We start from the raw sequence: 12,783 nt of genomic DNA, 5'->3' as shown, positions 1-12,783 counted from the left end.
TGTATGAAGTGTAATTATTAAATTTTCTAGAACATTAACAATACATGAGTATATTTGAATTCTACTTACTCAGTAATTAATTTCAAACATCTTTCATGAGGTATCAAAACAGAGCCAACAACGCTTAATTTGTATCTTCATCCTACTCGAAAGCTACGTGAACCTAAGTTCTCAAGAACCTAGTAACAAGGTTTTTCTCTCACCTATAAAAAGTTTTAATAGATATCCAAGATGAATGAATCAGAGTTTAGTAACAACAAAGAAAAAGGTATTGGAAGTCAGAAGGCAGATCTGGATAGAATTGTAACTGTGCTGCATGCCACCTTCCTCTGGTGCTAATAGATATGGTCAGAAGGAACTAACACAGATAAGCAGTCAGGCATACATCTCTGGTGTTGTGTGTCTAGTTTCAAGCATACATGCCATGACTGCTGGGGCATCTTAAATATATCCAAGAGGAAACTAAAATGACCTCCCTAAGGAACTGCCTATTATGCTGGGCCTCTCTGCCCTTGTATAGAGCAACTAGACTTAGAAATTAAGCTATTTATATCTCATCCTCTAAGGCATGTTTTTCTTAAAGACCCTCAAATGAAAATAAAACAGACTAGCTTATGACTACTACCTTTTGTTCCATATTTCTCTCTTTATATCCATTCTACCTTTCATCTATTACATATTTCCATAGTAACACACTGGGACTTTGTGCTATATCCTTATGGCCTAGACTCTGTTTGCTCTTGGTGGATGCCCAGACATTGGTGCATGAATGAAATGAAATGAACTGGATCATACTACATAAATTCTAAGAAACTCTCTGAAGGAGCTAGAATACAGATACCTGAAATGATGAGCAAAGAAAAGGAAGAACTTAAAAGAGACTCAGTGCTCTAAAAAATGCAACAGAAAAAAAATGGATAGAAAAGATTTTCAGAGTTGCTCACTCGAAAAATCATGGAGGTTAAGGAAAGCATATATAGAAACCAAAACTGGCAAGATAGAGATAAAGCTTCCATTCATTCAAATGATATGAAGTTTTAACAATGTTGACAACATAAAGCACATCAAAACACACTTCTGTAGATTATTAATTTTAATACAATTATACATTCATGCTGTGGTGGTAACAACTTTCACATTATTTGTAGGACTACTTTTCTCAATTGACTCTTACATCACAAAGGCACAATCCAAGAGGATATACTAACATTTACAATAACAGTTTTAAATGTGGAGAAAGGACCAATCTAAAGTGTCAAACAAAATGTTTGTATATGAATCAACTAGAATATATTTCACTTCTGAAAATATTTTTACTTTTCAATATTGTCTCACTTTGATGTGATAGCAGTTTTAGGTACCCAGTGGGTCATTCTTAATATCTCCTCCATTTGATATATAACAATTATAATTAAGCATTCATGTGACTGGATAGCTGAATTCAGATTCAAATATTTCATATTTTAAAATGAATTTGTCTATTAAAAGTCCTATTTTTCCAGTTTAGTTAAGCCTGTGAAAAGAAAAGCCTTTTCTTTGTCCCTTCTTAGCTCATTTCAGTAACTCAGCTATTTTATTAGATATAAGTGAATTTAACAAAAGAATTATTAAATTGAAAAAAGCCACCCAATCATGGCGCTTTAAGGCAGGTAATACATAAAATATTAGAATCTGTTCAACTTGTTTCTGTGATGGAAATTTTTGGTCTGGAAAGAAGGTATTTTAAAAATTTAGATACTACTCTTGTACAGTTAATAGAATTGTTTGTTTTAAAGTATCTGGTTAAGAATCCTTTCTCATGAGTCTCTATTTGGAATGTATTTCAGAGTCATTAAGATGTAATTCTGGGAAGAAATCAATAAATAAACATTTTTGCCTTATATTGTTTAATAAATTTAGGTCCTCTGGGTCATTAAGATAGTCATCTTTAGCATTTTACTTTTATCAGTCCTAAAGCAGCATATTACTTCCCTGCTTAGTTATTTCATGACCTGCAAAAGCATTATTAATAAATTATAAAAAAGTGACAGGTCACCTTTTGTAATCACACAGCCATATTCCAATGTTGGTTAAAATTCATTAGAACTTGGTTTCTCAAAATGTATTTATCTAGGTCAAGAAAAACGGGCAGAAGGAAACTTCACCCAAATTATGTAGTAGTGTTAAGCAAATTCAGTTTTTGAGCCAAAATTAAATCATTTGTGTCTTCAAACTTTCCCTTGTAACTTTTCTTATAGCAATGTAATTTTGCATTTTGGCCAAAGAGAGCTATTTTCTTTTGGCAGACAAAATCATGTTTCTGGAGAAACACTGATTTAGATCTATGGAATCTGTTTCCTTTTCAATAGAGCAGCTGATAGAGTATTATATATTTATTTTACCTAAGTTGATCTCTTTCAAAATACTAATACAATGAAAATTTGAAATCTACTCTGTAGTATGTTTTTATCAAATATATATATAATTATATTCAATTTAAACCAATTTTCAAAAACAACTGTATTTTGGCCAATATTTAAGAAACCCCAAAACAGTCAATTAAAAACTGTCAATTAAAAATTAAGCCACAGTGTATAAGTGTAAAGCTTAAAAAATCAGCTTTATGCTATTGCACATTCTTGGAGAACTGGAAATATATTTGACTCTCAAGAAAATAAAACACTTGTGGCACATTAAGAATGAATCCATAAGTTTATAAAACATAAGAGGCAGGATTGTTACTCCAAAATGATGGAAAACATCAGGGTGTTTTTGCTTTGTCTGAAGAGAAATGAAGTGCTTCCATTCAAGTTTTCAGTGCCAAAATAGCTAACTGCTGTTATAATGTCACCAAATTTTGTTTGAAACATTACTCAAAGAATCAACGATTTCCAACAACAGCAATTTTAGTTATCATTAACCTTCATTTTTAAGGGTCCTATATTTTCTCATAGGATTATCACAAACCACCTTTTTAGATTTCAAATTAACTAATTCTAACCCAATCCAAATTAAAAACTGTTCACAATCACAAGCAAGGAATACTATTGCATATTGTACCCATATTTTAGGAATGTGTGCTTCTCCCTAATCCCCAGACTGACAATGCATTTATAAATTGCATCTTACATGTCATTATCTGAATTTACAGCACTCAAAGTGCATATGCTTTTCCTCTAAACAAGTACATTAATATTCTTGTAGTCTCAAAATACCTCATGAACCCTAAAGTGATTCTCTATAGAAGGAGCTTCCTTTGCAAAATGAATTTGACTAGTCACCTGCATACCAAAATCCTCAAGTATCTGAACAAATTTCTTGTGCTCCTTTCCAATCCAAGATCTCATTGGATCACGTACTTGGTAAGGTGTTACGTGGGTATGAACAATAATCCCTGTTTGTGCAAATTCTTTCAAGACTTCTGGATATGTAACCCATGTATTGCTTCCTCCAGAATGACCACCATCCAGCCAATACATCGTTCTTATGCTTTTGATGAAACCATCTATGTTCTTGTCTTTCTTGGCTTCTTTCAATTCAAAAAGCAACTGATTCAAAACAACACAACCTTTACTGAATCCAATCAAAGTAAAAGATGCACCATTTAGTGATGGTGGATTAAAACTCGGGGCAGACTCATTAGATTTTTCACAGGTCCTCTCTTTTTCTCCCTGGCAACCATTACTAGTAGTAGGAGAAGAATTAGATCTACAGTTAGATGTTTTGGAGTCCTTATTCCAAACATTGCCATTCTTCGATAGCAAACCATTCTGACTTAAGTTAAAAGCATTAACCAATAACATATAAAGGTGCTTAAAAGCTCCAAAGTCAGTACTGTGTTCTGGGGCACCAAACATGTTGCTTTTCACAAAATTGTCATAGCAGCTGAATTTGTGCAAATGCATTCGGGAACACTTTATCACCCAAATATAACTATTGGGGAACCGGTGGGCTAAAATGGTGGCAACGTTTTCTAGACTCCAGTTTTCCCACTGGTAATTCTCAGGATGACGAGTCATAATTTCATGGTAATTCTGAAAAGTAAGAAAGATGAAATAAGCATTAAATATATATTGACATAAAATTATTTCCACAAAATAGTTTCCCATCTTTGTGGAGGAAATCAAGAGGTAACAATGACCTATGGCTAATGTTCTAGAAATGAAAACAATTTGTCTTTACTTTTCTGTTATAAGATTTTGAAAAAATAAGCCTCAAATCTATTTAAGAGAAAGGGTAATAAGATATACCTCCATTGAATAGTAATTTTAAAAAATAACTGAGAAGGATATGTTTACTACATTTTATTTAGTATACATATGATCCAATTTCCTAATAAATGAACTGAAACTACAATTAAGAGTTTAGTTTCTTTTCAATTTCAAGTGGTTAATAGCCACAAGTGATTAGAAAGGGGTAAATGCTAATACTAAGTGGCTAGTGACTATCATACTGGATAAGACATATTAAAAGGTGATAAGTGCAATGGAAATGAATGTAGAGGAATAGGAGGGTAAAAAAATCAATATTTAACACAGAATGATCAGGAGCTGCTTCTCCAATAAGATGACTGTTAAGAAAGAATTGAGGGAGTGTGCCTCATGCATAGTTCAGGCAGAGGGAAGTATAGCTGCAAAAGGCCATCTGGTGAAGACATGTGGGATAAAAGCAGGATAAAGCCATGAGGCCATTGTGGCTCTAGTAAACAGGAGCAAAAGTGATCACAAGGAAGGCACAAAGATGGCTGGAAAAGAGGGAAGGTGCTAATCCAGCTTGTGAGGACTTGGCATCTGCTCTGAAAGGTTTTGGAGCAGAGGACTGATTCAGTCTATATTTTGAAAGGATTACTCTGCCTCCTCTGTGTAAAGGGGCAAGAGCTAAAGGAGGGAGACAGAGAATCCCCATGAGAAAGGTGGTTTGAAATAGAGTGGTAGTAGATACAGAGGTGCTGAGAAATGTTCACACTGTGAGTTATTTTAAAAGTGGGATCAATAGGATTTGTTAAGGGACTGAATATACAATTTATGGGAAAGAAATAAAATAATACTGCAATGCTACCATTTTTGTTTTCTAAAAAAATGCAAAAAACAACATCTCTGGAAGGACAGAGATTTAAAAGTAAGAAGAGAAATGGGAGACTAGAGGGACCCTCCATCTGTACCCATCCTTAATGCTAATGTTTATCTGTATTAATATTTTAAAAATCTTTGCTACTATGATAAAAATGATGTCTTAGTTTTGATTAAATTTGCATGCTTTGATTCCTAATTGGGGTTTTATTTCTTAGCAATTTTCATTTGTTAATTCTCTATTCATGTTCTTTGATACTTTTCCCACTGGTATGCTCAACTCCTTCATAATAGTTTTATTCCATTAATATCAGTGGTTTTCCATATATATGTGTGTATATATTTTTTCCATTAAAAAGAATTTACTGAAGAATATTCCATTGTGTATGTATGTATATTCCATTTTCTTTATCCATTCATCTACTGAAGGGCATGTAGGTTGGTTCCACAGTTTAGCTATTGTGAATTGAGCTGCTATAAACATTGATGTGGCTTCATCACTGCAGTATGCTGTTTTTAAGTCCTTTGGATATAGACTGAGGAGTGGGATAGCCTGGTCAAATGATGGTTCCATTCCCAGTTTTCTAAGGAATCTTCCAAATATATTTTAAAAATTTATTCTCAGAAGATTGTATCATTTGACTTTTTTGTGAATTTTGCTCTTACCTTCTATATATTCAGATTTATGATATACACAATTATCACAAAATCATAGGCACTTTGCTACTATGATAAAAATGATGTCTGGGAGATCTCTGGGAGAGATTAAGAGGTGCTTACTCCAGTTAGATTCTTGCTGACTTGCAAAGACTTAACAGGACCACCACATCACTGCCATTGAATTAAGGGTTAAAGGATTTTCTGAAAAACTTGAACATGTCTCTGAGAGTCCAGAAATCTTCATAAAGATTTAAACTGGGTGGTCTACCCTTACAGCAGAGTGAGGAGAACTACATTAGGTATAAGCTACAATTCCATCAAAAATGCATCAAGAGAGCATTTTTGCTGGCATAAAGTGCACATCCCAAGCAAGCAAGCTAGAGTGACCAGAACAGGATCCAACCTAAAAGGGCTGCCTGATAGAGCACAGAAAGCCCCAGGGTACATGGCTAGCGCACACTGCTTAGGACATGGTCATCTACATATCCTACTCTTTAGCAAAGCAAAATTTTTAAAGTTAAAATTGGAATTTATCCAGTTATGAAAGGATTAACAAGTCATATATCCATACATAATAATAGTCTGGATTTGTAGATGGATTAGAAAATGAGGTATGAAAGAAAGATCTAAAGGATGACTTGAGCAACTGAAAAGGTAATTTCCAACTAGAATAAGGAAGATTGTACTGAGGTAAATATCCAGTGGTTTTAGTTTGAGATATCTATTAAATACCCAAAAGGAAATAACTGCATGCAATTGGCAAGCTTAAAGTTCAGGAATATGTTTAGGCCAGATATACAAATGTCAAGGGTTGTCTTGGTTAATTGATAAGTAAGAACACAAGACTGAAAGATCACTAGGGGAGTGAAGATAGAGGAAAAAGTACAAGAATGAAACACTAGGGTATTCAAATAATTTAAAAAGTGCCCAGAAGGATGAGAAGGGACTGGAACTTATTAGGAAATAACATATTTAATCTCCATTAACTCTCTATAAACTATTACTCTCATTTTATAGCTGAAATACTGAGAGATTTAAGAATTGCCAGAGATTTCATGGCTAAAATATAGAGAATTTGGGTTCAAATCTAGGCAATTTGACCTCAAAGCCTATTTCTCTTCTAGAAGACCTAAGGTTTATAGAGTACTCCATGCAATGCACAAATTAAGTGTATCACTATACAAAAATCTAATAGAATCTGAGACTACATAAAGAAAAGATGTTCAGATGAAACTACTGTAGAACTCTTTAAATCTCATCTGAAGACTTATATTCTGTCTGGTACACTTTAAAAACAAGAAGTGCTTAATAAACATTAATTATCATTACCATTATCATCATTGCTATAAGCATGCCTGCAGTAGTTGGTCACAAATCTCTGGAAATCAGTGTCAGAAATATCAAATGCTGTTTTCCCAACCAGACTACAAAGGAATAAAATTGTAAATTTTTTCTTAAATCTAAATACTAGTTTTTCATAGGCCAGATACACAAATGTCAAGGGTTGTCTTGGTGTAGGTGATAAGTAAGAACACAAGACTAAGAGATCATTAGGGGAGCGAAGATAGAGGAAAAAATACAATGCATGCAATTGGCAAGTCTAAAGTTCAGGAATATGTTTAGTCAACCAAACGAGTCCCTTATTTTGAGGGCAAGGGAAAACACTACATATATTTTACCGTTATTTGACTCATGGGTGGAAGTTAAATATATTGTGTTAAAGCATCAATTTCAAAAACAAGAATATTGTTTCATGGTATAAAAAACCCATCTAGCTATATTTTAGCTTTACCTGTCTACTAGTGCTAACAGAACTTTATGTGATCATAGAAAGTTTCAAATTCTATGGAAATAGTGTCTATCTGCACTGTTCAATACAGTACACACCTGCCACCTCTAGTAACTGAGCACTTACAGTGCAACTAGGATGACTGACAAACTGGATTTTTACTTAATAATAATAATTTTACTTAATTACAGCTAATGTGTTAAACAGTGCAGTTCTGGATTAACACCCAGCTTCCAAGACAGCATAACGATGAATATTTGCCTGCAGCTATCGAAGTAATAATAAAGACAAGCCTGCAGCTATAAAATTAATAATAAAGATAAAAAACATAAAGAAAATTTAGGTGAACATCAAAATATGGACATACTTAGCAATTACTGTCCCTTTTCTTCCACCATCACCCAACATTTTTTAGGATTATTGGAAGTGTCATGCCTCTGTAATGGGTTTTTTGTTTGCCTGTTTTAAAATTGCCATCAGCGTTTCCTAAACACTATGTTCTGGTGCTGAGTTAATCTAAAAGCCATCTCTCTGTCCCCTGCCTAACACACGTACACACTCACACACCACACACAGTGTCTTCTAAGAAACTAAGTTAAAAATGAGCATTCATTACACGTCTCATTCCCTGTACATCTCAAATTCCACCCTGTGATGCCTGGATTGACAGCTGGCTCTTTAGCAATGGTCCCTCCAAGGACAATTTCCCCTGGGTTTCCATGGGAAAGGGGTCAGGGGTGTAGAAGGGACGATTTGGGATTTCATGAAATAACGGAAGCATGAGCCCAACTGTGGGTGTGTTCAGGAAGGGAAGAAACCGGGCAACAGCCACAAGAGAACCCAGTGAATCCATAGGGGGGAACAGGTGCCTAGGCCCCAATTACCTGTACATCCCCGGGAAAATAGAGAACGTGATGCTGGGGCGGCGGTTGCGGTTCCTCCTTTGCCGGATCCCTAGGGAGGTCCTGCCGGTCTGATCCCTCTCTCACTGACGCCAGCAGGAGCACCTCGTTAGTGCGCTGCGGGTCGGCTCCTGGCACAGTGGACAACTGCAGGCACTGCTGGCGGCGTCCCTCGACCGCGGAGGAGCATCGTGCACCACTGCTGCCGCCCGGGTTCATGGTTCTGGCCTGCAGGCAGGACAAGGCGTCTCCGATTCCGAGCTGCGGCAGCAGGAGGAGCAGCGGCGGGGACCGCAGGAACCTGAACCCCCACATGGGTCGCCGCCACTAGAGCGGTTCCGAGGTGGGGGTGATCTGGGGGCGGGACTTCGGCAAGCAGCCCAACGGCCGGCGGGAGTGGCAGAGGAGGCAGCGGCGCCGGACGACAATGACGTCAGGGGCTGATATCAGCGCGCAGCGTGCGTAAGGAAAGGAGGGGTGTGCGCGAACCTGCGCCCGAGTTCCGGAGGGGGCCATGGCAGGGCGGGGCCGGAGGGAGAACGTTTGTGATTGGTGAAGTGAGTCACAACCGGGAAGTTCGAATGGAAGACTGGGAAAGAGCCTGAGAAGAGTGAAGGCGCGAGAAAAGAACCAAGCGCCCTAAGCCAGAGTCGGCGGCAGTTAAGGCGCCTGCGCAACAGCTGGGTGGGCCTTTTAATCAGGTAGTACGTAAAGTTTTGAGTACAACGTGCTTCCCGTTTCGATAGGTTCACCTTTCAGGTGAGATTTATCTAGTCGTTGGATCCTTAAGAGGAAAGCAGCCCAAAGGCATAAGTAGAGTAATTCAGCCACGAGGAGAGGAAAAAAAAAATGAAAGTCTTTTTCGTGGCCTGCATGAAGGGAATCATATCTTATCTCGTACCTTGAGTTTCCATTAGTTAGATGTACAAAGATTTCAAGTTTCGTGGGGAATTTGTGGTTAGAGAAGTCTAGCGCATAGCTGGTTGGTATCAGGGTGCAGGGCATGTGGCCAAGAACTAGAAAGAGCAGACAAGGCATTACTTTTTAATGAAATTTGATATTTTAGTATTTTCAAAAAAAAAAAACCAAAAAAATAATTTGAACAGTGTAGGAAAAATGTGGGTGACCAGTTATCTTATGGGCAGTTCTGCAGGAATAGAATGTAGCAAAATTTGTTAGACAGGGAAGGATCCAGTATTCTAACTTGCTTGTGAGGCAAGTCACTGAGAAGAAGTCTCTGAGAGAATTAGTGAAAATTATAAAAATTAGAGGGTTTTCTATAGTCCAAGAATCTAAGCATTTTGTATATAACTGAGACAACATATGTATATACTTAAGCACGCATAACTGTTTTCTGAGTTCCATTTATAAAACGAATATTAAATAGCTTGAAGTAGGGACACGGATGAACAAATAATAAAGCCTAACTTCTTTATATAGTTACTTAGTGGTTTCATAGAGGTGTAATATGCCTGTCTACTCCAATCTAAATTATTGAAGTCCACCTGACACCATAATAGTATAATAAATAAATTATTCAATTACTAAATCTGCTTTCTAAAAATAACTGATTAAAAAGAAGTAGCAGTTAATTGTACAGTTGGTATATAACCACATTAAGGCAACCAGCCTTCATTCTTGTTTTGAAAATTACATGCAAATTACTTCCCTCTCATTAAGCAGAGAATCGCTAAAATATAATCGGAAGGTCCAAACATGGCCATGCATTGCTAATGCAACTTTTGATTTTGAAGTCTTATTTTTCCATTGAACTTTTTAATAAAATCTCTCCTTATTGAAGGGGAAGGGAACTCTTGTGTTTGGAAAGAAAATTAATTGCAATAAATATTAAATACTAAAAAGTTTTCTCAGTATATGTAAGACAATTGAGGCCATTGAGACACAAGCAAAAATTTAAAAAGCAGAGTAAAGAAACAGAGGGGCTGGGATTGTGGCTCAGCGGTAGAACACTCATCTAGCATGTGCAAGACCCTCAGCACCACATAAAATAAAGGTATTATGTCCAACTACTTCTAAAAAATAAATGTTTTTCTTTTTAAAAAAGAAATAGATTGAAATAAAACAAGGTTTTTCCCACAAAGATTTATACAGTCCTACAGGAGATACTTCTCAGAGAAACTAACACCTGTCTCAATCATTTTGAGGTATATATGTTATTTATGGTAAGTCATTGACACTCAGTTCCTTTTTATAGGTCTCCTTGCTATTACTATACTTTTTACTTTCTCTCTCCCTCCTCTCTGTCTTCCAAGAGACCAATTTTTGTTGATCTCTACTTTTCTAACAACCCTGAGCACAGATGGACCATCACTTTCCCACTTTTATTGTCTCTCAAAGCTGCAAGGGGTCTTACTTGTACAAAGTTACTATAACCGTTTGTGAATTTTCCCCTTATTTCTAACTGATAGGGATCTAGGAATGTTGTTAGTTATAGTTCCCAAAAGGCTACAGCTCATCTCTGTCCTCTTGTCATTTCTCAAAGGATCCTATAGAGCTCTAAGAACTTTTATTTTGCCTCTTAATATAAAAGAGAAAAAAAATTGAAAAAATTTGGCAGGAAGCTGAAAAAGACTAATATACATTGGAAAGGACAACTATTAAAAGCACAAAATATTTACAGAAGTCAGGTCTATATTATAAAAGGTAAAAATAGCCATGTGTAGTATAGAGCCAATGGGCAAAGGTAAAAGGCACAAAATCCAATATTTACAGAATTCAGGTTTTTACCACAAATAGTAAAAATAGCCATATGTAGTACGATAGAAATTTATAAAAACTGACAAAGTGATATGTCGTATTTGAAAAAGTCGATATTCACTAATACCATTTGTGAAATGAAGGCAGCAATTTCCAACCCTTTAAATTTTTTTCAAGAGAAATCAGATACAGAGATTTTTGTGTCATTTGCCAACTTACAAATGTAGACAACTAATTAAATTTGTTTATTAAATGTATCCAATTAAATGTATGCATAGGTAAGATTTGTCCTACAGGGTACAAATGTACAAGTTCTCTTCTAAAAGATAAAATGAATGGATACAGGAAAGCAGAGAATTGGGGGTGGGGGAGACAAGACAAAAGTCCTTATTTGTGGTTTCCTATAAAAAATTACTAGGGAAGAAAATGAAAGAAAAAAGGATTTCAAATTCTTTTATGGTGTTTGACTTGGATCCCATTTGATTTTCTTGTAAACATTCCACCAAGTATTTTAATTCTTTTCAATTCTTGGTTTTAAACAGGTATTTTGGGACTCTGTGTTTGTGTATATGTGTGTGTGTGTGTGTGTGTGTTTTAATAATCCTCTGTGCTAAAACTAGACCTTGAGAGTAACAGGCTTCAAATGAGGTATATGACTCTAATATATAATTTTTCCCCAAAATGCTTAATTTTAAAAATTAGACAATAAATAAAGCCATTTGGCGATTTAAAGTCTTAATTTGAGAGACTAGTTTCACTGAGACCTTTCTGCCATTCTGTCAAGACCTTATAGATTATCTTTAACATTCAGTGAATCCTCAGATGCAATGATTAGCTAATAATACTTGCATACACTGTACTTACTGATAAAGCGTAAGAGAAATAGAATTAATTAAAGATACAATCCTTAACAAAATACTAGGCTAGCCTAATCCAGCAACATATAAAAATAATTACTCTCACAAAGTGAGATTTATCCCAAGAATGCAAGGTTGATTTTACACCTGAAAATCAAATAACATTATTGTTTTGGTTTGGATGTAAAGTGTCCCCTGAAAGCTCACATGTGAGACAATGCAAGAACACAGAACACGTGGAGGAGAAATGATTGTAGCCTTAGCACCTAATCAGTGAGTTAATCCCTGATGGGATTAACTGAAGTGGGAGGGTGTGGCTGGAGGGGGTGGAAATTGGGGCGTGGCTTTGGGTATACATTTGTATCTGGAGAGTAGAGTTCTCTCTCTGCTTCCTGGTCACCATGATGTGAGCTGCTTCTCTCTGCCATACTGTCCTTCCATGATGTTCATCTTACCTTGAGCCCTTAGAAATGGAGCCAGCCTTCTATGGACTAAGACCTCCAAAACTGTGAGCCCTGAATAAACTTTCCTCCTCTACAGTTTTCTGGTCATATCCTTTAGTCACAGCAGCAAACAAGCTTACTAAGACAATTATATACTATATTAATAGCATAAAAGCTAAAAGTGACACAAATCATCTTAATAGACACAGAAGAAGCATTTGAAAAAATGCAGCACCTTTATATATAAAAAGAAAAAAAAACTAGGAATGAAAGGGAACTTCCTTAAGCTAGGTATGGTGACATATAACTATAATTCCAGATACTGTGGAGGTTGAGGCAGGAGGATCACAGTTTGAGACCAGCCCA

At 36.1% G+C, this 12,783-nt stretch overlaps 1 protein-coding gene across 1 annotated transcript; it reads right to left on the bottom strand.

Moving 5' to 3' along the window:
* Positions 1-1,075: 1,075 nt before the first annotated feature.
* C7H2orf69 (chromosome 7 C2orf69 homolog) lies at positions 1,076-8,845 on the bottom strand. Its single transcript, XM_005340866.5, has 2 exons — positions 8,382-8,845; positions 1,076-4,013 (listed from the first exon to the last, which is right to left on the bottom strand). Exons 1-2 carry the CDS (start codon positions 8,712-8,714, stop codon positions 3,186-3,188), a joined length of 1,161 nt encoding a protein of 386 aa, XP_005340923.1. The 5' UTR covers positions 8,715-8,845; the 3' UTR covers positions 1,076-3,185.
* Between the last annotated feature and the right edge of the window lie 3,938 nt (positions 8,846-12,783).

The sequence above is a fragment of the Ictidomys tridecemlineatus genome, chromosome 7, assembly GCF_052094955.1.
Source record: "Ictidomys tridecemlineatus isolate mIctTri1 chromosome 7, mIctTri1.hap1, whole genome shotgun sequence".
In the NCBI taxonomy this organism is placed as follows: Eukaryota; Metazoa; Chordata; class Mammalia; order Rodentia; family Sciuridae; genus Ictidomys; species Ictidomys tridecemlineatus.
The sequence above is the reverse complement of the archived record's forward strand: the minus strand, read 5'-3'. Positions and strand labels throughout refer to the sequence as shown.

Bases quoted from the DNA above. Each gene is read 5' to 3' on its own strand.
- C7H2orf69 (XM_005340866.5), bottom strand. From the start codon at position 8,714: ATGTGGGGGTTCAGGTTCCTGCGGTCCCCGCCGCTGCTCCTCCTGCTG. The intron at 4,014-8,381 runs GTAATTGGGGCC...CTTACTTTTCAG, and splicing joins ATTTTCCCGGGGATGTACAG to AATTACCATGAAATTATGAC.